This window comes from Heptranchias perlo, chromosome 9, assembly GCF_035084215.1.
Source record: "Heptranchias perlo isolate sHepPer1 chromosome 9, sHepPer1.hap1, whole genome shotgun sequence".
Lineage (NCBI taxonomy): Eukaryota > Metazoa > Chordata > Chondrichthyes > Hexanchiformes > Hexanchidae > Heptranchias > Heptranchias perlo.
Genome location: NC_090333.1, coordinates 69934947 through 69961908, shown reverse-complemented (window position 1 = coordinate 69961908; position 26962 = coordinate 69934947). Strand labels below are relative to the sequence as shown.

The following is a 26962-nucleotide window of genomic DNA, read 5'->3' as shown; positions in this document are numbered from 1 at the left end:
TTGCCCGGGTGCAAAAATCGCACCTACCCTGCTTAAAAAAAAATCATGTTAAGGCCCCATCTTCAGAGGGCATTAAAAATGCATGCTATTGCGACTTATACACTGGACTTCACAATATGTTTAAAATGGTTATTTTATTTTCTATCCTTTACTCTCTCTGTTTCACGCTCCATTTGCCCAGGAAAGGATGAGTGACAGGAGAGCTTCTTTCTACATTAAGCAACCCAATCACAAATAGGTGCAACCCAATTTTTCCTTTCTGTGGTTTAAAGATTTGTGCCTCGCATCTTGCTCAAAAACCCAGCTGATTTTAAATGGAAATCCAATCACCCCTTGTGCTTGAATCAGTGATTTACTAATCTGCTCAAGACAGTCTTTTTTTAATGTTGTGAATGGTTGCAGTAGTACAGATCGAGATTACTTCTATATTGGTTTATCTTTGCTATTCAAAGGGCTTCGTGGATGGCTGGCAATGTATGACAAGGCAGTGACTCAAATGGTGTCCAGGGGGCATCAGATCATAACAGCAACACTCAAGTTTATCAGCAGAACTGCATATATTCTTCCCTCAGCTGATTTTTTTTTCTGCTGGTTCATGTTGTAACATATAGCTTCACTGAATACCAGCTTGTAAGGTAGGAGGTCATCAGTATCAAGTCAAAATATAGGAAGTGCTTCTAACATTGCACAAGGTGGTCTGCATGCAATTTCTGGTGGCAGAGGAAGGGAAATAGGTAACCACAACAATAATCCAAAATTCTCCTTTTACAAAAATTAAATAAATACAATTTATAAATTGCTCAAGTACAATTTAAAATAAAGTCAACATTATTATACAGCATAATGGTCCTGAATGAAGGTGGCCCATCTCAAAATTATTTTAAATCGCACTCTTCCAACTGTTTTATACTGAAGCCTATAAATACAACTAAAGTTAGTACTGAAACAGCCATTGTAGATCTGCACCATCATAGTGAAAGCAACAGGCAAGAGCATGAGACACCTGTAAATACAGGTCATAATGGTGATCACCTGAGGCAACGTAATTGGGCTTTATAGCAGAGATTTAACACATCTACATCTTTTGGAAAAATAACCTCCATCAGAATGAGATTTGACAAAATGAACATGGATCATCTCTGAAACTTCCTCCGTCTCTTTCTCCACTGTTTGCTGTCCACATCTTCGACAACGTCTGGTGGATCTGGTACAACAAACCCATTGGTAAGTTGATAATACACAACCGTAGAGTCTGAGTCAACGATGGCCAGGGTGAGCTCCTTTTCACTTTGGTTACAGATACATTCCATGATTCTTCTAATCCTAAAAACAAAATCAACAAATGGTAAGATACACTGGGATCTTCCAGCTTGCGTAGTCTACATGAGAAATCACAATCACACTCACACACACAAATCACACACACAAAATCTGCAAAAGGCATTTGCAAGAGATAGTCATAGAATGTGAGAAGTTGAAAGCCCACATTAAGCTAAGCTCATCTAGATTAAGGTACATGTTTGGAGCATAGTGGAGGAAGTTTTATTCTGCAATGGAACAGACTATATCTGAAGTGAAACTGCTTGACGCTGGTACTGGATGCCCATAGTGGAAAAGTGTTCCATTTCCCAGCAGACATCACTCATCCTGATGAGGAATATTCTCCTCAAAATTACAAATCTGAAGGTATGCAATCCTAAATTTTAAGCTTGTGTTCTAAATTTTGGGACTGCAATAGATATTCTCTAGGGTCCAGCAGCACTGGTCACTCCCACAAGCAGACCATCAATCCCTATGATCTTCAGAGTATGTTTACTGCCCAATATCTAGTTGGACAATAGTGTGAGCTGGGGATTCTAGCAATAAGGCCTCTTGTTATGTGTACTCAACTCTATAATTTTGTACATGCCTTCTCCTATCTTTGGAAAGTATTCTGATGACCGGTGAGAAGATGCCTGTTGTAAACCAATAAATGGGTTTATTTTACATGAAGTATATGAATGAACAGAGCAGAGTTTTTGATAAGATTCAAATTTTGCCCTTTGATATGGGCCTAATTCACTTTACAAGTCAGCAATCTCTAAGCTGACTAGTATTAAGGACACGAGACACCCATATTTCAAGCTGACCATTCCAGATTCAAAAATTAACCAAGACTGCCCTTTCCAGAGAGATAGAGAGAAAGAAAGAAAAAGGGAGAGAGAGAAAGGCAAAGAATTAACTCTGACCCCTCCCTCAGCACTCTGCATTGAGGATTGGCTTGCTGAGCTGTCAATCAAACTCGTTGCCTTGACTGAAAAACCTTTCCCCTTAGTGTGGGAGCTATGGCAACCACACTGTCTCTTCAGCTCGGCCCCCTGCTGAGTGCCATGAATAAAAACCATTCCAACATTAAAGCTGCAAATATCTCGAGGATGTGTTCGACAACCCCCATTGTATCAAACTAATTTGATGTGTGAGATTAAACAATTCAGATGACTGGTTCATCTGGTATCCTAACAAATTTGTCCTATACAACATCACAAATGGCTTGTGTTTTCTCAGAGTTAATCCCTTTGTGAACTGAATTTAATTTCATAACCACATCATAATCTAAATTAAACCAAAATTGCTTTCTGGTCAAATCGGCAAAAATCTTAAAACATTACAGCTTGGAAAACAAAAAAAATTCTCAAACCATGCTCTAGAATTCCCTCCCTAAACCTCACCACCTCCCTCTCCTTCTATAAAACCCTCCTTAACCAAGGTTTTGGTCTCCCCTCCTTTGGCTCGGTGTCCAGTTTTTTTTATTTTTAGATTATGTTTCTGTGTTCAGGTGTTAAATAAATGCCAGTTGTTGTTGATATACATCCCAATGTGAGAATGGCTTAAATCTCCAACAAAACTTTTGAGATGACCTCACGACAACATTGAAATCGCCTCAGCTAGTTCACATATTTTGATATTACCCTTGATCATCAGCATTTGCAAATGTGAAAAACAAAATTTGGTCAAAAAAGAGAAACAACAGTTAATACAAGAAACCTGAGCTGGGCAAATAGCGGAGGAGTGCTTCATGAAATGAAGACCACTAGCATCTAAGCAAAGAACAGGTCAGCTTGTACAAAACAAACATGTTATTGCAAAAAAAGTATAAATCAAACAGCTCTTCAAAAGACCTGAAGAGGAGGAAACTACGATAAAACTCAACGCGAGCTATCACTATTTCTGGAAGTGGTATGTATAATTGAAAATGGAGGGGAAATGCTTGGTAGTACTGGATCCAATTGAAGTAATGTACTCATATCAAACCATGATTCATTTAATCTGTGCAAACATCTGGAAGAGACCAAATGATTGAATCAAAAGTCAGAAAGTCATCATTGTACCAAAGGGTTTCTAATGGAATGCAGTAATTACCAATTAGCTGGATTAGTCATGCAAAAATACTGCTAATTAGGATATTTGAAAAGTAGTAATAAAATTGATCAAGAACTGGTCGATCAGCAAGCAGGATTCTGACAACAAAGCAAAGAAAGAGAAAAGCTAGTGTTTCTGCAGCCACTGACCAAGATATGCAGAATAAGTGAGTAGAGCCACTGCCACTTTTAGACACAGTGGATAAAGCACCCTGTGGTGTGTCAAGAGTCATATAAAGCAGACCATGAGTTTGATCACTGATCTAGGCTCAGTTAGCTGACTTTGGCCAGGCAGCAGTGGGTGCTATTATGAATCTTGGTGGCCCAAGGTGGCAGGGGGTTGGAACAATTGGCAAGGGTTCCATTCCTGACCATTACGCAGCATTTGCAGTACACTGAACAAGTTAAATGAGACCCAACCATGACAATGGTACGGGCCTCTCACGAGCACCATCGGGCAGGCTGTGCGATTGCTCCGGCCACCCAGCGTGTGCTATTAATTAACAATCGGCCCACAAATGTCCCACAAGTCAGACATATGCAAACTTGACAAACTCGAGATAGTGACTTTGAGGCAAAATATCCAGGATGCAATCTCCGAACTTCTCATCAGGATGAAAAGAAATCCTGCTAACACACAAAAACTACAAACTCTGAGGACAAGCCGAGCAGGTTTTGCCGAGTAAAAATGTTTTTTCTGTCCACAACAAAAAACTACTGAATATTAATTTCCAAAAACAGGACAAGTACATTTCCAGATATTTAAAAAAAAACACGTCAAGACTAATTTTCTTGTCATTTTGCACTGAACACCCCTCTTCCTACAGTCCTCAACAGGTTTGCTGTCTTCACAAACTCAACAGTTACAATACTTGTCCTGAAAAGGGTTAATGAAACATTAGCATCAGAGTAATAGACAAGTCTCAGTACACAGGGTTTACTGTACAGCTGATTGCAGTAAATATGCATTTCAGAGGAAGCAGATGTCTGCTCAGATATGAACTGTATCATCCAATTTGATATCAAACATCAGCTGCTTTTGACATGTAAATGTTCATCTGCTGCAATTGGCTTTCGGCCCAGAATTAGGTTAGCACAAAGGTTCAAAATTTTGAAGCCTACCCTTCAAAAAAGGATGTGCTTAACTTCTTGGGCACTATAATATATATTATACACACAGACACAAACACACACATTTCTGACGATCAATGTAAGGGGCCAGTGCTAGAGAATGGAAAACCATCTCATTTTAGGTATCCAGTTTTATCAAGCATTCCCAGGTCAAGTATAGTGTAGGTTAGGTGTAAAGTAAAGATTTCTCTGACTCTCATCCAACAATATGTTTTACCCACTAATGCACTGGTATGACATTTCCATGGTCTGAGTGAAAATTCCAATTCAGTGCCAATACACACTACATTATTTAATCACTCCTGCCCTCCACCCTATCACAGACTTTTCCCTTTTGTTCTTTCCCTGCTCCCCCTACCCACCCCTCTTTTCCCTGGCTCTATTTGCTTAAAAGCTGTTCATCTCTAACATCTTCCAGTTCTGATTGAAAGGTCATCAACCTGAAACTTTAACTCTCCACAGATGCTGCCTGACCTGCTGACTGTTTTCCAGCATTTTCTGTTTTTATTTCAGATTTCCAGCATCCGCAATATTTGCTTTTGTGCTACATTATAGGTAGTTTTGATCTATGGACCCACGGTCACTATAAAATGGACCAGGTCAGCTCAAAGCCATCTTTCTTAGGCTTATAGCCACTGGAGAGAGGAGACTTCAGTCTCATCATTTTTTTTTATTCGTTCACGGGATGTGGGCGTCGCTGGCGAGGCCAGCATTTATTGCCCATCCCTAATTGCCCTTGAGAAGGTGGTGGTGAGCCGCCTTCTTGAACCGCTGCAGTCCGTGTGGTGACGGTTCTCCCACAGTGCTGTTAGGAAGGGAGCTCCAGGATTTTGACCCAGCGACAATGAAGGAACAGCGATATATTTCCAAGTCGGGATGGTGTGAGACTTGGAGGGGAACGTGCAGGTGGTGTTGTTCCCATGTGCCTGCTGCTCTTGTCCTTCTAGGTGGTAGAGGTCGCGGGTTTGGGAGGTGCTGTCGAAGAAGCCTTGGCGAGTTGCTGCAGTGCATCCTGTGGATAGTGCACACTGCAGCCACGGTGCGCCGGTGGTGAAGGGAGTGAATGTTCAGGGTGGTGGATGGGGTGCCAATCAAGCGGGCTGCTTTATCTTGGATGGCGTCGAGCTTCTTGAGTGTTGTTGGAGCTGTACTCATCCAGGCAAGTGGAGAGTATTCCATCACACTCCTGACTTGTGCCTTGTAGATGGTGGAAAGGCTTTGGGGAGTCAGGAGGTGAGTCACTCGCCGCAGAATACCCAGCCTCTGACCTGCTCTAGTAGCCACAGTATTTATATGGCTGGTCCAGTTAAGTTTCTGGTCAATGGTGACCCCCAGGATGTTGATGGTGGGGGATTCGGCGATGGTAATGCCATTGAATGTCAGGGGGAGGTGGTTAGACTCTCTCTTGTTGGGGATGGTCATTGCCTGGCACTTATCTGGCGCAAATGTTACTTGCCACTTGTGAGCCCAAGCCTGGATGTTGTCCAGGTCTTGCTGCATGCGGGCTCGGACTGCTTCATTATTTGAGGGGTTGCGAATGGATCTGAACACTGTGCAGTCATCAGCGAACATCCCCATTTCTGACCTTATGATGGAGGGAAGGTCATTGATGAAGCAGCTGAAGATGGTTGGGCCTAGGACACTGCCTTGAGGAACTCCTGCAGCAATGTCCTGGGGCTGAGATATATGATTATAACCCAAGTCTCAGAGGTAAATGAACTAAATGCTAACCATTGTGCCATTCCATGTCTGAACTAGCATGTTCAAAATGGTAAATGGAGGTAGGATTCTGCCCCAGAAATTGCTTGAACCTTTTTACCACTATAAATCCATTGGATTCCAAACTGGAGCAAATGAGGTAGGTTTTATGTCAGCACAGATTCAAATCATGCAGATATTAAAACTCAAAATTTCTCCCAATGTCACCCCTATGACATTACTCTCTCAAATACACAAAATTGATGGGCAGGAAAAGACCAGCTGGCCCATCAAGCCTGCCCCACACCACGATAGCCAGAGCATCGTGACTGAACACTTCCCAACCCCCTCCCCCACAGCCACATAATCTCCTGGGAGAGGCAAAGAAACAGAGAAAAAACCCAGGGCTTATAAAAGGGAAAAAATACTCTGTAAAATTCCTCTTCAACCCCCTCAGGCAATCGAAACCAGTCCAGGAGGTCACATTGACCAAGTGTTATCTCTCCCTCCCATCCCCCCCACCCATGCCCGAGGAAAAATTACATTTTTTTGTAAATATCTGTGCAAGCACACATCCAGCATGCAAGAGTACATTGTCTGAAATGAATCTACAAGTATTTAGTGTAGCTAAGCTCCACTAAATACACCTGCACATGTCCCAACAGCAGCAACAGACCTCAGCAAAATTACAATCCAAACAAATCTGACAATGTGGCCTTAATAGCATAACTTTCCCCTCACCGGCTATGGCCTGGATACTAACACTGGCACAGAGTGAAAGGAGGTGGGCCGGCTGGATTGGAGCCAGAGTAAGCTTTTTGTTTCCTCTGCATATCTCCAACAAGGGACACTACTGTAATGACTTAATACCAGTGCAAGGAGTGCCTTTCCTTCCAACTGCAGAGTTGAATTTTAAAAATTCAAGCTGCCTGGCAGAGGGCATTACATATTTGTATAAAATGACAAAAGCTGGCTTTTAAAACACAGCAAGTTTTTACTGTGTTCATTAGCCCATTTACTGTGTTCATTAGCCCAGGACACCCAGTGAAATATTATAAATCCTGATAGTTAATAATAGAAGTCACAGGCATAAAGATGGTCACTTTGGATCTAATTAGAGGTTTTACAGCAATGGTTGGATATCCACCCTCAATTCTGCTGACCTCCAATTAGCAATATGCCAGAACCTTTGACATTTTAAGAGATCAGAAATGGACAGTAAATTGCCATCAAATGATCAACTGGAGGGACAAAAATGCTAAACTATTACTATAGGCAGCATCGTTACTGGAAAATGCTACCTGAATTGATAGGATGCAGATTTACAGCCACAATTCCCTACTCCTGATCTCAGCTCGAATCCCTCTGCAGCCTCTGACACACACCATCCTCCTCCAATGACTTTCCTTCGTTGGCCAATTTAGTGGGATTGCCATCACGTTAATCTATAAATCACATCAGAGGCAGCTTTCTCCGTTCACTTTTAACCTCTGACTTAGCTGTCAAATTGCATGCAGCAAGTCACAGCTAGTGTGAGGACAAAGCTTTGCAAAAATGCTACATTTATCTACTGTTCCATAGAAAAAAATACCTTGCATACATTATGCAAAATAAATTAATAATTAAAGGATGATTTAAACTAAAATTAACTCTGGCCTGCATCCACGCCTTTAACTTGTCCAAATTACTTAATATTTATATTTGCACTGCTAGTTAGAAAGAGATTTATGTTGTGCTGTACGTGGAAGTATTTATTGTTTTAGAATGTGTATACATTTAAGAAGCACAAACAAGGAAGAGGTGGCTTCCTGATACCGTCATAAACACTGAAATATAAACTCTGGCTTCTCACTGACAGTGCCAGCTTTTGCCCAGTAATTCCACCATTTAATTTTAGTTAATAGATAATTCCTGCTCTAGTAATTATAAGCAGATTTCTGTTACACACATGTGAATTATTAACTATGGGTTGTAAAATGGAGGTTGATCAGGAACAAAGACAAGGTTTAAATGGTAGGCTTTTCATGTAGTAACTACATTTTGTTTCTATATACATATAATCTAGAAGTTAAAAGGTTATTCCCTCAATATTTGGAAATCACCAGATATTAAAAGCAGTAATATACATTGTGTATGTAACTGTAAAAACTAAAGCAAGGTCAATTTATTTCTCTCATTATGTGCATCTAACTTTGAAATGTTAAATCATTTTTTATTTAAGACTCCTGCACAGAATTCTAACATATCTTCTCCAGGTCAGGTTCCCAGAATTTGCATTTTTTAAAAAAAGTCTTATGACACAGGTTATGCCTATGGTGACACTCTAAAGTAGTGTTGAAACAGCATATTAAGCCAAGAACATGGAGCCAACTGTACCATTCAACCAGCTCAACCTCTGGCTGTGATTATCTTACATAGATAGAATCTACAACACAGAAACAGGCAATTCGGCCCAAGTGGTCTACACCAGATTAGACCAGTTGGGCCGAATGGCCTGTTTGTGCTGTAGTTTTGATGTAACTTGATATCCTGGCCAACATTTCCCTCCCAAAAAAAAACCAGATTAGCTGGTCATTTATCTCATTTACCATATTGAAAAATGGTCTATAAAAGAACAGTTCAAAAAGTATTCATTGCATGCAAAGTTTAAGAGATGTCCTGAGGTTATGATAAGATGCTATATAAATGTAAATTCTTTTTGTTAGAGAATAATGACAGTGAGCAAAAGCAATGAACATGGACCAGTATGGAAACATAATAACCTTGCTACATCCTTGTGATTTTTATTAAGAGAACACCAAGAAAGGGGATTTAAATTTAAAACATTTGATGTAGGTCTGAATCAGGGCAAAAAGGTGCATTATATATTAAAGAGTGGAGGAAGATTGAATTCAACTTGGACCCATGAACTGAATTGGATTCTGCAAAATAAAAAATCTCAGGTACCTTGGCTCATGATAATCAGAGAAGTGCTCTGAAACATTTCCATAATCAGCACTCCATGACACCTGCTGCACACACTACAGTGGACTGAATCTTGTTATAGTCAGGAAGTTCTGGGAACTGGGAAGAGAAACCAGCATTATACAGAGAACTGGGGGGAGGAGGGGAACAAAGATCACAACTACAAAGAGGAGCCCCTATGAGAAAACAGCATATTATGTAGGAGCTTCAAAAAGGAAAAACCAATACAAAGTGGTGATTCACGGACAAACAATCTCACAGAGAAGCTTCATAAGGGTTGAAGAGTTACCGAATGAATGGCTTTAAAATGTTTTACTGAAATGACCAGATTCAGTATCACAGAACAGATTTAAATATCAATTAAGAAAGCAGGATGTAGTGCCTCTGATTGGAATCAGGTCACTTAGAATGTAAAGCTGTACTGTGTTGAGTGAAGCACAATGCCCAATTGTGAGCACATGTTGTGAAGGGGCAGCTTCAGTCTGCAATTGAAACCAATACCTGGACGTGACTTGCACTGTGCAGTCAAACAGGCCTATCTCCTGATCTTAAAACTCTTACTGAAATATTACCTGATGCTTCTTCTGTTGCACAATCTCAACTAAGTATTTTACAAAAGTGATTTCAAAGCTATTGCTTTCAATTTTCTGCAGTTTTGAAAACTGTAGAAATAAATCATGTTTAGACAGAAGAGTGGTACACTTTTTGGAATCAAAACATGGTACAAATATGTAGTCCAAAAGGAAATAGAAAGGTTTCACTTGATAAGAAATTATCACCAAAATGACTTGGTTAACAAGATGGGCACAAATAAGTTTTAGGCTTTCAATTTCCATTCGCTTCCCATATAAAAACTGAATCTGGATCAAATGAAAACTCAAAGTTCTACAGATTAGTTAACTGAACTACCAACTTTTAATCTCATCATCTCTGGTTTCTATAAACCATGATTCTGTATTTCATAGTAACATTTGGTAATCCATTACGTCCACTTCTTGCACCATTTCCAAGTTTCTACACTGCGATATCCTCCTGGCCTTATCATTAGAACTTTAAACATTGCAAGTTAGAAAAGATGACTCAACATGGCCATATTTACCTCTCCACTAATTTTAGCAAAAGACTAAACACAAGTAAAAGTGGCTGTGAATAGAAAAGCCGAGTATTCACCTGCATGCTCTGTGGATCGGAGGATTGCTACCACTCTAAAGATGGATTAACATTAGAGAAACATTTGTTAAAAGTTAGTTTTTCTTAAGATCATTAATAAGGAATTTGTGCAGCATTCTGCATCTGCAATCAAATCGAGAGAAAATTTTTTTTTACTCCAAGTCATACTGGGCAGAAGTGAGTTTAACAAAGGGGAAGAATTTGAAGCATCACCACAGCAGAGCCAGAAGCGAATAGTGCAGAGGTTTTTTTTTTGGGGGGGGGGGGGGGGGGGGTCAGAGAGCATAGTGTCCACTAGCAGGCATCTCACAGGAGGACAGAACAGTCTGGCTGCAGAGGACATGGTGGGTACCACGTCAGACAGGTCTATTGTACCAAAGACAGCTACCTGGGCATAACAAGAGCAGCAATGCATGGAGAGGTTCAGGTTCAGCAAGAAGGCACTGATGGAGGAGTGCCAACTGTTCCATGAAGACCTGCAGTGACAGTCAAGCATCTGCAATGATTTACCAGTAGCAGTTGTGCATGTGCCTGAAGTTTGCTCTTAGTTGAAGAAACAGCACTAGTCGCTGGCTGTACAGTCAACTGGCAAGCTGCAAGGGATATAGTAGGCCTGCAATCTGTAATTGGACTGATTCACCAGCATCGGAGCAAGGGGTCCACTTTGATGGACTCAATGCTTTCAGAAGCAGTGTCAAATGTCACTTGTGTAGGGCTACGTGATGGGACAGAACTGCTGCGGACATGAAACTCAACTGGCTTCTCCTCTGCTCGTCATTGTTGGTAGGCACGTCCCCAAGGTCCACCGATCAGAGTACAGAACAATAGCATCTTTAATTCTCGGAGTCCCTCCCCCATGGTTGTCTGCATCTGTCCTTCGAGCAAGTTAAAGCCGCCATGCTTGCATCCTGGAGTTTGGATCCCAAATCCTCTACAGCAGAAGTGGGAACATTCACGAACGATGCTGCCAGCGTGCCTACTGTTTTCGCATCTGGAGGTCTCTGCTCTAAGATGCCACTGATGTTACCCCATGCTCATAGGTGCAAGCACTGACAAAAATTATGGTAGGATCACTGGAGGCTCTCTCATGCATGCCCTGGCCACATACTTTTACCCAAGTTAACTGACATTCTGGACAAAAAAAAATGCAATTAAAACTATTAAGGTGATTCATAATCATTTTTTAGACTGGTTCCCACCAGAATACACTCAGCCTCTCACACGCCTCTAGCTGCGGATATAGATAGTGGTACGACGGCAAAAAAAGTGTCACTATAGTATGTCTGTTACTATCTCTCCTCCGCTTTCTTCTCAATCTCCATTCTCCTCTTTCTTACTCCTTGCACAGTTCCCTTTTTACTACTTCTTACAACATTGGAGCTACTGCATGGGAGCAGGATAGGAAGATGAGGGAGCCAGACAGGTCTTTCAATCAGCTAAGAAGCAGGGGGCAAAAAAGTACCATTAAAAAAGGGGCTTTAAAAAAAGCAGCATGAGAAATTGAGAACCAACTTCTAATAAATGCTGATCGGGACGATCAAGTTGTGGTTGAGCCAGTGCACTTAATCAGTTGCAAACAACTGTTCTTCCATGACATTGATTTTATGGAAGATAGCAGCATGCATCAATGTTCGACTCACCCACACTACCTCCCAATGAAGTGTGCAAAGAGACGAGAGTCTCTTCACTATGGTCCAGGTGCTGTGCCAGCCTCCACTGGAGAGCAGGCCCACTAAGGTAAATATCCCTATACAACTCAGGAGGGGCACTGAGCAAATTGGGTCTCTGCCTGATGCCAGGTGGCCTCTCCTCAACAACCACCACTGTCTGTAATTCACTACATGCCTCCTCCTCATATCACCAGCTACTTCTCCTATAGTACACTGCTTGAAGTGGGCAATGACATTGCTCTGGTGAGTGTTGCCTTTCATGGCTGGCTGAAGTGTGTCTGGGTTCTCCATGCTCTGTGAGAGCACCATGAGTAAATACACAATCACCCATTTTGGGAACAATGCTTTGCATTCACTTTTATATTCTTGTGTACCTATGCAAATTATTGAATATCTGAATAATAATTCTATGCCTCCTAAGCTCTCCCTTGCACACACTAGCTCACTCATAAGGAGTAAGCCTTTCTGCAAAGAATGGGGGTGGGGGGCGGGTGGAGAAACACAAACTTTCTCAGTGCACCCTCCAATTTTACCCAAGTTTAGCCCATAGAAATTTCTTCATGCAGTACATTCTGTCTCTCTCTCATAACATACACAATATAATTTGCACTTCTAATACCTTACTTGCTACACATCATTGTTTGACCTCACATCAAGGCTTGGTTGATCATGTCAAAGATTCCAGAGAGGTGAAGGAGGACAAGGATGAATAATGCACCACAGTCACAAAGGATGTTATTTGTCCAAGAGGCGCAGACTTGAGGAAGCAAAAATAAGTGCCATACCAGGGGGAATGACCAGGATGGGTGAAAGTAAAGTTTTTTTCTTGGGATAAGTACAAAGATGGTGAAGGAGTGTTTGAGCAAATTGATGGCTGCAGAAGTGCTGTACCGAGTTTGAAAATGCAGTTGCAAATGACTTGGGCGGTGGGGGGAGGGGCAGTTGGGGGAAAGTTTTCTTCAGTGCCAGACAAAGAAAGAAGTTAGGGGACATGGGTGGTAAGGGATATAACTGGTCGCAGATGGCTGCGTCAGTGATTGTTCCCATGGGAACAGAGGCCACGGGAGATCACACGGTGAGGGGGGTAGCCGTGGATATGTTTAGGAGAGTTTATAATAGAGGGAGAAGTTGAGAGAGGATAGAGCGGCTGTGCATTCAAAGGAGAGAGGGCAAGGGGAGCCGAGATGGAGTTTGAAATCACTGAAGCTGAGGAGTTGCTCAGTACAGAAGCTGAAGGAGGAAATCTCGGGAGAAACTTGAAGGCTGCAGACAACGAGGATTTTATAGGAAAGGAAAAGGGGTGGAACGAGGTGAGATGCTCGAAGGAAGAGAAGATGCCCAAAAAATAAGGGGGGGGGGAAAAAAAAAGACCAACATGTGACTTGGTGAGGAGGTCCACGCCACCGCCATGGCGATTTGGGCAGGGCAGGTAGTGGAAAGGCAGGTAGGGAGGCTTCGTTAAGAAGCAAGGTGTTGTCACCCATCAGCCAAGTTTCAGCCAGAGCCTGAATCTTGTTCACAAGTGAATAGACATTCAGGAGGGAACTGAACTGCAAAAGAGAAGCAGCGATTGTTGATCCGCTGGGAGAGTCCAAGGGGGTAGTGGTGGGTCGGGTGATACAGTACAATGTTTGTTTCCTCCTTTGCATATTTGGGGCCTTATACTCCCCCACCAAAAATCTGCTTTTGCGTCGTCTCCGCAGCAGAGCTTCCTTGTATTTTCAGGACCTGGTTAGTAAAATGTACTTCTCTCAAATGTCATTAAGTTAGTTTCTCCCAGATTTGGCGCTGCATTAACAAACTTTGACATTTATACCAATTATAAATAGCTCATTAGCTGCTTGCGAAGCACTAAAGAATCACTGTTACAGGTGCATTATGATTAGCTGCTGTTTTTTTTCTCCATTGCCATTAATTAAATTGCATTCTCGAGAATCGTAAATTTTAAGAGGAAAATATGGCCCTGCTTATCAATAAGTCTGATTAAAAAGGCATATAGAGCAATACTTCTTTAGCTCGGTAATAAAAATGTTGTTCTGCGTTTTTTTTTATAAAAGAAGTCTTTACTAGGTATTTGTGGGACCTTAGAGTCTAACACCAACTGCACTCAAATCACTGATGTAAATACATTGTAAGGGGGTTCCACTGCTTACCATTACCCAATCACAGCCAAAAATTATCCTCCAGACACAGTATTGAGTTTGAGAACGTAGATAATCATGTTAATTCCAACGGAATAAAGAAGATTTACCTCAAATAATAAATCAGGACTGTGAACAAAGTTGGACCTACTCTCACTGGAATTCAACTCTCTGAACTTGGCCTCCAGTTTGTTTTGTTAACTCACTTAGTCTTCATCTAACTCTACTAGAAATTCCAAACATCAGAATCTAGTCCAATTTTTAATAAAAATATTATGGTATTCCAAGAAAGGCAATCCATGCAATGGTGGGATACAAGGGGGGGCATGGGAAATGCAGAGCTGCACCATGTTTTGAAGTGCCTTATAGTTTCATTATTTTAATGTCACTTTGGGCCAGTAGAGGGTTAAAAATATATGAATTGTAAATTAAAGAGAGCACTTTCATTTTACATTTTAGCAGTAGCTCCTCCTCGATAAGAGGAGGCAAACACAGTAGTGAAGTCAATGGACATTTATATGAGTCAAATAGCATAGATGCATTTAAGGGAAAGCGAGATAAACACATGAGAGAGAAAGAAATAGAAGGATATGCTGATAGGGTTTGATGAAGTAGGGAGGGAGGAGGCTCGTGTGGTGCATAAAAACTGGCATAGACCAGTTGGGCCGAATGGCCTGTTTCTTGCTGTACATTCTATGTAATTCTATGTATGGAGCTTCAGCATCCTCCATTTTGAATGGGCAAAATCCCCATAATCTAATGAGCCATAACTAAAACCAGGATGGGGAGAAGGGTGAGTTGCTGCATATGATTAAGCCGTTACTCACTGCTACTCATTATCAAGCGATTCTTATAACAACAACTTGCATTTATATAGCGCCTTTAATGTAGTAAATTGTCCCAAGGCGCTTCAAGGGAGCGTTATCAAACACAATTTTATATAGCTTTTGCTTCCAACAGATTCCTACTTGATTAGGTTGGTTCAGATTGATAATCATTACAAACACGCCAAGATATTATCCTAAAGATAATGATTTCACAGCAAAAATGTTCACACTCAAATCAGATCGTACGAGTTTTGTTACAACCAGTCACCTCTCAGATACAACAGTTAAAATGCAGCGCAGGCTTTATAACCAACTGAAACATTGGCTTGAATACAAAAGCTCGTGCAACCAACATTTACTCAATACTGTACATTGTGTTTATAGTAGCGAACTAGAATTAAAAATATGACCGTTACCAGGCACTACTGATGAATCAGCAGTGGCAAAGATCCAAAGGCACAGATTCCAACAAATTAGACGTGCATCACCAATGCACGCTGAGTGTCCAATTTCCCTTTGCACGGGTGAGAAGACACATTAGGAGAACAAACCATTTGTATTCCAATTGAGTACACAATGGTCAGATTACTTAATGGACTAATAATTGGATCTTCGGAGAGATCTAAAGTTTTATTTCTAACAAATTTATCACAAAATACTACTTTGAATCTATTTATCTGACGCACATCTGCCAAAGAGAAGATCAAGGAAAACATTTTTTTAAAAAAGAATCAATACTCCCCCATCTACTGGAAAATTGGGCAGGGTTTAAAAAGCAGCAGATAGAATGGGTATTCCACTATGGAATTAAACATCAGGGGAGATTTTCAACTTCGGTGTTCCCGAACCTATAATTTTCCACCTATTAAAATAAATGGGTAGAAAATCACATGCTGGGAAAATCCCAGCCCCAATTTTTAAGAAATCTGGAAAGTTTGGGGGGGGTGGTGGTGAGGGAGGAGAAAGAGAGAAGCTCTACATTGGTCAGCATAACACCTAGACACAATCTCATGAAATTGACCCATACAGTTACAGAAGCTGCAGAAAAACACATGGGAATTTATCGCAATGGTGAAATCCTGATCCTTTCCATGGACTGAAGCATAATTTAGGAATCATGGTTTGCAACTGTGTTTGAACCCCTGCATACCAAGGACAGAGGGTCAGGTGACTATCAGAGAAAGAAGTGTGCAGGCAGAAGTGGTGCATGAATTTTTACTGCTGACATTCTGTATGGGCCTTCTGGGCCAATAACGTGCAGGTGCAACTACAGAAGATCATGTCCCCTACATAAACCTTAAGGTCTGACTTAAGCGGCAGCAACTTCTGTGGTATTGACCCAGTCATTTGTGACATTTTAACAGGATGCACTCTACTACAGAACAGGCTAGCCATTCCATCAGCCGCTTTAACTTTAGTCCAGGAGCAAGCGATGCAGCCTGCTAAACGCAGGTATAACATTTTAATCAGTAAATGGACACAGAATCTGATAAACACTGAAGTTGCTATCAAGTAGGGGCAAGTTCCCTGGCAGATTCCCACTTTATCATCTATTTGCTGCAACATAGCTTAGATGCGATTGCCAGATCAAGTAGCCTGATGTCTGTGACTGAACTAATCGTGGTATCTTCATAGTGTTGATTTAATCCAGCATAGACTGCATTCTGCAGTATAAAATGCATTAGATGTTTAATACACTCTCACATACTAATACTGTCTCTAGAGTAGAATTTATGACAATATGAATTTGAAACACTGCAGTATAAATTAAACCAAATACAACCTCAGTATTTTGCTGGCAACCGCTTTTTCAAAATGAAGACCAACATCACAGGGTGTCAACATGCAATGGATCACAACACTGGTATATGCTGTCCTATTTGCACATGCCCGGTTTGCTGACGAACTCCAGCAAAACAGATTTTGCCAATGAGTATTTCAGATATTCGATATTGTAATCAGTCAAATGCAAGGTGAAAAAAAAATCAGCATCTTGCTGGCTTTTAAATAACTGTTAATATCTTTATCAATCAATCTTTCATTTAGTTTCTTTCACAATGAGATTGATCCTTTGTGGCTTGTTATAGCTCTTCCCTATCCCAATTACCAGCTTCTAGCTCATATCAATGGCCCAATTATTTTTATGCCTTTTTAGAATTCGGTTCCTCTCATTAAAGTTTGAGCAACAAAATTAGAGGAAGAATAAGATGCAGCAGCAGTAAAATGCCAAACTTCCATTCCATAATCATTTATCATTTTCAACGTACTTACATATGTGGAGACATTTTTCAAAAAAGTCATCTTTGCCTTAGCAAACCAAGTCCTACTTCAAAAAGAATGAAGTTTCTCTTCTCACGTTCACTTCACACAGCTTCACAAAAATTTTGTGGACTTATATCTAACTTTGACACGTGGACAGGCCCATCACTATATTTCTACCCACATTGTGGGGGGGGGGGGAAAGAGAAAGAGAATGCATATGTACACAAGTTTAATTGGACAGTAATTAACTGGTCAGCTGCAGTTACTTGAGGTTTGTTACATTTTACAAATACCACTAAATGCCTCATTTCACTGCAAAATTAAATAATGGATCGAGTGCAAAATCAAACCGTTCCAGCACAGATTGACTGCTGTATAATGTTTGTATAGTAATGTGAAATATTTTTTAACACAAGTGTAAAGAAGCAGTATTCGGCCCTGAAAGACTACTATCTGCTGAACCCTGCTACTGCTCCTCGTGTAAAATGCCTGAAGCACCTCTTCAGCCTTGTTCTGCCACAGGTTCAGCATAATCCGGAGAAGCAGCTTGCTGAATATAAAAACGACATGGGTCACATTCCAACAATACATACCAGTATCTGACTAGTAAAACAGAATGGCAGCCATTCCCCAAGAGAATACACTGCAACAATCAACTCTTGTGCTGCAAGTTCTCATACTGCTGTATTCACTGCGTCAAATATCGAGTGCACAGGAACAGTCGAAGCATGAATTGTTCAATTTCATACTCCTCTAATTGCTATGCACTCAATACTTGGCCAGTATTACATAACACAATTATTCAGGTAAAAATTAATTATTCAGGAAGCTTGCACTAATGAGTGAAGAAATATAGGACTAAAAACTAAGCATGAGAAAGGATATTATGCTGTTCAGATAGATTTTTTAAAATTCTAAAGCAAAGTGGTAAAATTAATCCGATTGCACCAAAGTAACCGGTTATTTTTCTACATGTTTGAGAAATTCAGCGACCGAGGTAAAATAATTCTGTATTAAGGTTGTTAAATTCACAAGCTAAACGTGGACCTCCCCTCCCCCATGGCTACATTGTCCTTGGTCTCTTTTTTTGCTTGTTATGGAGACATTCTAGAAACACAAGCAGTTCTGCATTATAGTAAAAATAAGGGTAATTAAACAGTGTGTTGGGGCAGGTACAGGAGTAAATGAACATGTCCAAACTTGTTGACGTCTTTTATTGGTCTAGATGAATCCTGCTAGGTTTTCTAAATGATTAACCTTTGTACATAATGACATGGAGACAAATACAAATTGATAGCGGGACACGGTTTATCCTAACAATTCGGGAAACGCCCCTGCTCATACCAGCAAATAATTATGGTAACCGATTGCATATTAATTGCAATGCCACACTGCATTAAACAAACTAAATCCATGGAAACCGACGTGGTTGTTATTGTATAGTCTGAACATCCAATTTGAACAAATACAATCCCATCGATAGTTCAAATAGAGAGAAAAAAGCTGGTTTCACCAAATGTCCGCTTCTCTGCCCTGTCCCAAGACAGGAAAATATAGTGCTGTTAGGTAAATAGGGCAACCTTACTTAAAATAAAGTATTAATATGTAAACATATGCATTAAACGTAAAAAAGTAGTCACCATTACTACTGTCCACAAAGATTTCTAATGTGGTTCCTCATTTTGCAGGATAGTCGACTCAATGTAGCTCCAAGTCACTACCAAAATCAAGAAAAAACTTCAAACGAAAATGGAACAAACATTATTTTAATTTTTTGTTTAAAAAAACACTGCACTTGAAAAAGTTGTTATTCTCAAACTGTTGGAATGTTGCATCATTGCAGGCCTGTGAGTGGTCACTACGAGGACTGTGATTGGAAAGGAGGGGGTGGGATAAAGTTATCATTACTCCTTTTAAACCAGACCTTCCATAGTCAGATATACAAGAAGGTGCACTGCTCTCAATAGAAGTGTTACCCCCCCACCCCCACCCCCCAAATCTGGAGGTAGTTCTCGATTTTTCTAAAAATATTTGCAGTTATAAAAGGAAACATAAGGACCGCAGGTATGAGGTCATAAGAGGTACAAGTCTGCAAAATATCTTTTCCAGCATACAACGCATAAGGTACATAGAATTCTGCTTACAAACTGTACTATATATTACTATGCAGGAGTTGCAGCTATGGTGTCAATCATTAGTCCAAAAGTGGCAACGTCACAAGGGCCTGCTTTCAGGAGTTAGATTTACCACAGACCCCAGGAAGACACTAAAATAACAGAATGTTAAAAACGTACCCACCTCAGAATGTTCCTATTCCCAAGAAAAATGGCCGTCAAATTAAACAGTTCTTGAAACTTACAGATGACTAAAACCTTGCAAAAAAGGGCAGACTGCCTAACTACGCAGACTACGAAGTGTCTAAATCCGCACAAATACAGGGCAAGTGTCTAAATATCAGCACACGATGGAACAAATCCATTCATTAATTCTTTTTACATTCTAAGCAAACACCGTCACCATCAGCACTGTGGGAGAACCTTCACCACACGGACTGCAGCGGTTCAAGAAGGCGACTCAACACCACCTTCAAGGGCAATTAGGGATGGGCAATATATGCTGGCCTCGCCAGCGACGCCCACATCCCATGAACGAATAAAAAAAAAGCTGACCACGTGCATTTAATGCACGTGTGGACTCAGCTGCGAGGGCCTCCACGGTTGAATAACCTGCCATCACCCACTGAACTGTATCTGGGCAAGAGACAGGGATTCCAGGAGAGGAAGGAAGAAAATTGGAAGAGAAATGAATAACGAGTTAGATAATGATCGGTAATAGTTTCATTTTTTAAAAAAGGTAGATAGTGCTAAGACTTGCTAATCAATGATTCTCGATTCAGGAACCGTTCCTTTAGATTGGAAAATTGCACATGTCACTCCGTTATTTAAGAAAGGAGAGGGAGGGAAACCAGGGAATTATAGACCAGTTAGCCTAACATCTGTTGTCGGAAAATTACTAGAGTCTATTATTAAGGATAGAGTGACTGAACACCTTGAAAATTTTCAGCTGATCAGAGAGAGCCAGCATCGATTTGTAAAGGGTAGGTCATGCCTAACGAACCTGATTGAATTTTTTGAAGAGGTGACTAAAGTAGTGGACAGGGGAATGTCTATGGATGTTATTTATATGGACTTCCAGAAGGCATTCGATAAAGTCCTTCATAAGAGACTGTTAGCTAAAGTTGAAGCTCATGGAATTAAGGGCAAATTATTGACCTGGTTAGGAAATTGGGTGAGCGGCAGAAGACTGAGAGTAGGGATAATGGGCAGGTTCTCAAATTGGCAGGATGTGACTAGTGGTGTCCCACAGGGATCTGTGTTGGGGCCTCAACTATCGATGTATTTATTAACGACTTAGATGACGGGATAGAAAGCCACATATCCAAGTTTGCCGATGACACAAAGATAGACAGCATTGTAAGCAGTGTAGCTGGAAGCATGAAATTAGAGAGAGATAATAGATTAAGTGATTGAAATCTATTTGCCACAGTTTTGCCCAATGAAGGCAAGTGTGAGTTCATCTACTTTGGACCTAAAAAGGACAGATCAGAGTGCTTTCTAAATGGTGAAAAGCTCAAAACAGTGGAGGTCCAAAGAGACTTAGGGGTCTATGTACATAGATCATTAAAATGTCATGGTCAGGTACAGAAAATAATCAAAAAGGCTAATGGAATGCTGGCCTTTATAGCTAGAGAACGGAATACGAGGGGGTAGAAGTTATGCTACATCTATACAAAGCCCTGGTTAGACCACACCTGGAGTAATGTGTTCAGTACTGGGCATTGCACCTTAGGAAGGATATATTGGCCTTGGAGAGAGTGCTGCGCAGATTTACTAGAATGATACCTGGACTCCAAGGGTTAAATTACTAGGTGAGATTACACAAACTAGGGTTGTATTCTAGAAGATTAAGGGGTGATTTGATCGAAGTTTTCAAGATATTAAGGGGAACTAATAGGGTGGATAGAGAGAAACTATTTCTGCTGGTTGGGAGTCTAACTCTAGGGGACATAGCCTAAAAATTAGAGTCAGGACTTTCAGGAGTGAAGTTAGAAAACACTTCTACACGCAGAGGATGGTAGAAGTTTGGAACTCTCTTCCACAAACGGCAGTTGATGCTAGCTCAATTGTTAATTTTAAATCTGAGATTGATGGATTTTTATTAACCAAAGGTATTAAGGGATATGGGGCTAAGGCAGGTATATGGAGTTAGATCACAGATCTGCCATGACCTCACTGAATGGTGGAACAGGCTTGAGGGGCTAAATGGCCTACTCCTGTTCCTATGTTCCGAATGAGCCTTTTGATTTTAGAATTAAACCACTCCTCCTATAAACTCAATAAAACCGGGAATTGTTATCATCTACATACTGCCAGCCTGACAATTGTTTCTCCCATTTGATGCAGGGAGCACTTAATTTCCTCTCTGTATCGACGAACATTCTTCCACAATTATTTTGCTGACTTAAACTAAAATTTTCTGATTGTGAACATTCAGTTTTATTTTTGACACAAAAAAGTAACAGATTTGCTCATAGCCCAATTCACCCAATATTTTTGGACCTGGTGAATGCCCGGCACCCCGACACTGTATCCCAGCAAGGACTGAATGTCTTTACGCGAAGGGGAAGGGGAAAATTTAAAACTATTTTTGGCTTGAGGGAACTATTTTACAAAGTGAAAGAGAGAGGGGGGGAAAAAAATGAGAAATATTGAAAATTTTCCATCTTTGAGGTAAAGTCAGACAGTTGCATAAAGTAATAACTGTCTGTTTTTGCCTCAGTCATCACTTCAGCCACATTTTTTACCTAGTGTCTCACGTTTCTGGGCCAGCTTTGCCCATTCTATTCGAATTCCTGGCACTGGTTGCAGATTTTGAAACCAGGACTTGGCATAAACCTGAATTTAAAAAGCAGCAAGGCAGAAAGATCAAACTTGCATTTATGTAGCGCAGATCATCCTCAAGTCATCCCAAAACACTTTTTTTTAAAAAAAGTAATTAATTTGCCGTGAAGCGCAGTCACTTCTGTAAGCAAATGTACAGCCAAATTGCACAGAGCAAGGTCCCACAAATGCTCAGTGAATCTACTTTGATGGTGTTGTTGAGGGATGAATATTGACCATGACACCAGGGAAACTTCCTTCTCCCTGTGCTGTAAATTTTTATGGTTCCTCAGAATAATAATGTAGAATCTTCAATGTCCCCCTGAACGGGCAGTTGGGGCTTCAGTTTAAAGTCTTATCTGAAAAGTGGCACCTCCAGCTATGCACTGATGTGTCAGTCTAACTCAGGTTCTCGAGTGAGGCTTCTGATTCCAAGGTGACTGATACCAACTGAACTCAAATATGCCCAAGATCAAAAGCCAAAACTGGATGTAGTCAAATCTTTTCCTGTCCACACCCCTGCCTCCCCCTATACACCCTTCACTTAAAGGGCATTGGAAAGAGGTGTTGCAACATGAAAGGAATATACATCCCCATATTGGATTGCCCAATTCATTCATATAGGAATATAACAAAGAAAGAACAGCTATACTAGTGATGAGACACTACTACTACCGGTTTCCCCTTTAAATTAGTCACTTGATAAATCACTTTTACCCACAAAACAGTTGTGATTGATGACTTTTATGTTTATGGATGAAAGGGTAGTTATGTACAATCCCTGTAGGCAGCTACTAAATTCCACATTTGTCCAATTTTACAAGTACTGTATTCATTCATCAAGAATTCAAAGAGGTTTTTCTTGTGAAGGCAGCCTTTTCTTTTTCCATCAGCTTTGTAAATTCTCAAGGTCTCCAAGTCCCGTATTAAAAGGTGTTGACTTCTTGCGCGCTACAGTTCACGGATGCAGAGTCATTATTCATGCATAAACCTCAACAGTGCGACAGGAGGCAGTTTGACTGTGGGGGTAACACAACCATGCTCGATCTTGTGTTCACCCAGTGTCTGGTCTGTGCTTCCTGACCTCAGCCAGAGAGCTGGAGCTGGTGCTACAATAGGCCTCAGCACCCCCAGATCAGCAAATTCACCAGGTTCCTGTTCCTGATCACCATCCAGCGACTCCCCCCTGGAAAGGCACGCATATAAACATTGGTCAAGGAGAACGTCAGGCTTGACCATGATGCCTCCCCCAATCGCTGAATAGCCTACCGACATTCAGTCAGGTTCTAGAATAATGTTTCAACCTGTGGACACATGAATAATGACCATTTAGGTGAGATACTGGACCACGAGGGGCAACTATGAAACTATCCCAGCAATGGTTCAAAATCTTCAGAAAAGGAAAAAAAAAATTTGACAAAAGAAAATGCCATTTCTTAAAATAGTTCTCTCTTCCTCCCCTACAGGGAACCCCCTCCCACCCCACCACAAAAAATGACAAGCTACTCTACTGCCATTTATTTTTATTTTCTCCCTTATATTTTTATCCCTCTTGGTAAGCAGCACCCTTTACTCATTTCTTCATTTTTCATTTAGGCACTTTACAACCTTTTGGACTCAACATTGATTTCAATAACTTCAGATTATAACCGCTGCTCCCATTGTTTCGGTCAGCTAGTGCTGGTAATGTTTCTGCTGCTGCCATTTACAGCTACACCTGACCAATCTTTTGTTTCTTAACCTGTCCCGTTACCACCTTCCTTACCTTACCTTACACCTTCATCCCTTTTGTCATTTAATCACTGGTGCCTTCTACCCTATTACAGACCTTCCCTTCTGTTTTTTCCTCCCCCCCTCTCCCTGGCTCTAAAACTTTAACTCTTAACATCTCCCAGTTCTGATGATAGGTCTTTGACCTGAAATGTTAACTCTGTTTCTTTCTCCACAGATGCTGCCTGACTTGCTGAGATTTTCCAGCATTTTCTGTTTTTATTGCATGATTCTTCCAGCCCCTCACCCACAAACAGCTCAGCAGCACCTCCACCGTGAGCTGAAACGTTACCCACTGTAACTTTTCCTCCTCCCTTCACAAGAAAAACTCTCCTTTCCTTTCCACAGATGGAATTGGGCCTTGGCCCAAAGCAGCTCTCCCCCCCCCCCCCCCCCCCAGAAAGGAAAATTGGCCCTGGCCCAGTGCCACCATTCTACAGTGCCTCCTTCTCTTCCTCAACCTCTTCTCTCCTCCCATCTCCCCCCTTCCATCCTGGTCTCCCTCTCCCAACCCCTTGAAGAAATGTGCCCTGGCTCAGTGCCACCCACTCTTTCATTGCCCCTTGTTGTTCCACCTCCTCCTGCCCTTTCCCATTCCTCTTCTCGCCCATCTCCCCTCTCCCTGGTCCAGTTATCTCACCACTAATCTAACCTACTTGATGCAGACACTGGACATGGTCTTGACTCCCTGCGTGCAACGCCCCAGGAGATCAACATATATTTTATATAAAAGTACAAATACGTCCTTCCATAGTAGTCGGAGCACTCTAGTCATTAAAGCCAATGGAATATCTATAGGACAGTTCATAAAGGAAAGTACTGAAGCAAAGGCTGAAATCAGAATACTCTGACGGGAAAGGAGGGTCAGAAAAAGCACGATGCTGGCTCACATACCATCAAACTGAGGAATGTTACATTTATTTTATTAGTAAAACTACCCTAAATAAAAGATAGCTTTCTGGTGCCAGCCTTGCATTGCCAGACTCTTAAAAAGGAGGTTACGGATTCCTCCATGAATGCGCCCCATTTTGTGGTGTATTACTGCAACAACTGGTTGATCGAACAAAAAGGTAGCAGAATCACTAAATCAAATTGGCTGTTTAACACATGGAAAATATCATTTAAGTGAGGAGTGCTAAATTTAGGCACATACCCCATTTAAATTAGAAACTGGTTGGTTCTTTGGGGATAGAGAAGAAATGTCCATTTAGCCAAGTCTTGGAGAGATTTAATTGCACCTGCAGGCTTCTCAAATGACAGAAGTAGCACGCCCCTGAAAGAGTCTTTGCTGCTTCATTAGTCTAATTGTTTTGAAAAAAATGATAAGGGAACAGTTTTTTGAAAGTGCATACATAAAAAATACAATATTCACGGCATTAAATACCCCAGCATTTTCTTAAGGAAACATTGCGTGTATTCAATGTTTAGCCTGAATGTGTGCAGTATCCAAAACCAACTCAGGACACTTGTAATTCTCTCCCCTCAACTTGCCATTATTCCATATAAATCGGTACACTGTAGAGTTCAATGCTCCATTATTTTACAAATGATATAATAAAGGGTTCCTTTCCACAGAGCAGTGGATTCCCCCAGTCCTGTAGTCCTGGTGCAAATCTACATCAGATACAAAATGAAAACAGTTCCTGTGACGACACAAAGCATGTGATCATCAGAGGACCGGACTTCAAACTCTAGCCTTAGCTGACCTTGCTTGACAAGTGCTCCCAGTTCTCAGTCAGACAGCTAGACGAAGCGCTGTGTGACCACAGAGTACTCAATCTCAGAGACAGACAGAGACCGTGAGCGAGGACAGACAGAGTCCATGAGCAAGAGGCAGACAGAACGAGCAAGAGGCAGACAGAACGAGGCAGATGCAGACACAGAAACAACGCAGACACAAAGGCAGGCACAGCGAGAGAGAGAGAGAGAGAGAGAGAGAGAGAAACAGAAAGAGAGAAGGAAAGGTTATGCCCAGCTCTTGTTGACTTATTACATAACATAATTGACTAGGGCTGTGGTGAGGTCTGCAACACTGACTGTCCCACCACACCCCCACCCCCACCAATGCCTAACTGGAGGAGGAAGCATGACATCAGGTGGTAGCACTGAAAAACTGTACAGTACCTGCTCCCTGTGGAGAACTGTCCAGAACGCAGCAAGTGGCCTAGAGCAAATGATACTCTTTTGAATGAGTCTTTAACAGCATTCTAGTGCTCATTAGCTAAAAGTCAGACAGTTCAACAGAAAATCACATTGTTTCTCGCTTCAAAAACTGTACAATTGTGTGAAAGGTCATTGTTGTTCCTGTGAAATATGTAGCACCATGATAAGTAACAGCAGAAAAGTGACAATAGTATTTTTCTCACAATATTTAACACAGATTTCAAGTACGACCTGCCCTTGGTGGAAGATTTTTTTTTAATTGGGGAAAATAATTAGGTTTTTAAAATATATTTTCATTTTTAATTTTATTTTAAGATAACCAATCAAAATAAATAAAGCCTCCGCAACATTCCTTCATGATCTATCCCAGCCTGGACAATATCTTCCAGTTAATCTAAAAACAGCCAACAAATTCACAAATCATAAAAAGATTTCCTACTTGCTAATTTTGATGGACAGCCTGGGTTGTCAGTGTAATGTAGTGACACTTTTATAAAGTAAATCTGAAATCCTCACTGACAAGACTGAAATAACATTTGCTGATTATACAATATGTAATATTTAATTGGATGGCGTAGATGGGAAGAATTCAGTGTATAATAGGGCTGAATTATACTATAGTGTAACCTGGAGGTGGGACGTAACTCTAGTACTCCCTCGTGATCTGAATGGGACATTGTATCTTTCATGTGCAGTTAGTTCTTCAACCTTTCAGTAGGTGCACTGAAAACACTCTAGAAAGATGTCATACACAAATCGTTAAGCTGCTTTATTTTACAGAAAGCAAGTGAACGTACAAAGTGACCATTAGAATCAAAACGCACTTAC

At 41.0% G+C, this 26962-nt stretch overlaps 1 protein-coding gene across 2 annotated transcripts in view; it reads right to left on the bottom strand.

Annotated features, from left to right (window-relative positions):
* Window positions 1-115: 115 nt before the first annotated feature.
* The window catches only part of tsen15 (TSEN15 tRNA splicing endonuclease subunit), a 41455-nt gene continuing 14608 nt past the window's right edge, over window positions 116-26962 (bottom strand). The window contains exon 4 of one of the 2 annotated variants that reach the window (XM_067990731.1): window positions 116-1323. In XM_067990731.1, the coding sequence (XP_067846832.1) occupies window positions 1134-1323 (190 nt within the window). In that variant the 3' untranslated portion in view covers window positions 116-1133. Of the gene's footprint in view, window positions 1324-22940; window positions 23506-26962 lie in introns of those variants that run through there. The other variant, XM_067990732.1, reaches the window with a different exon arrangement.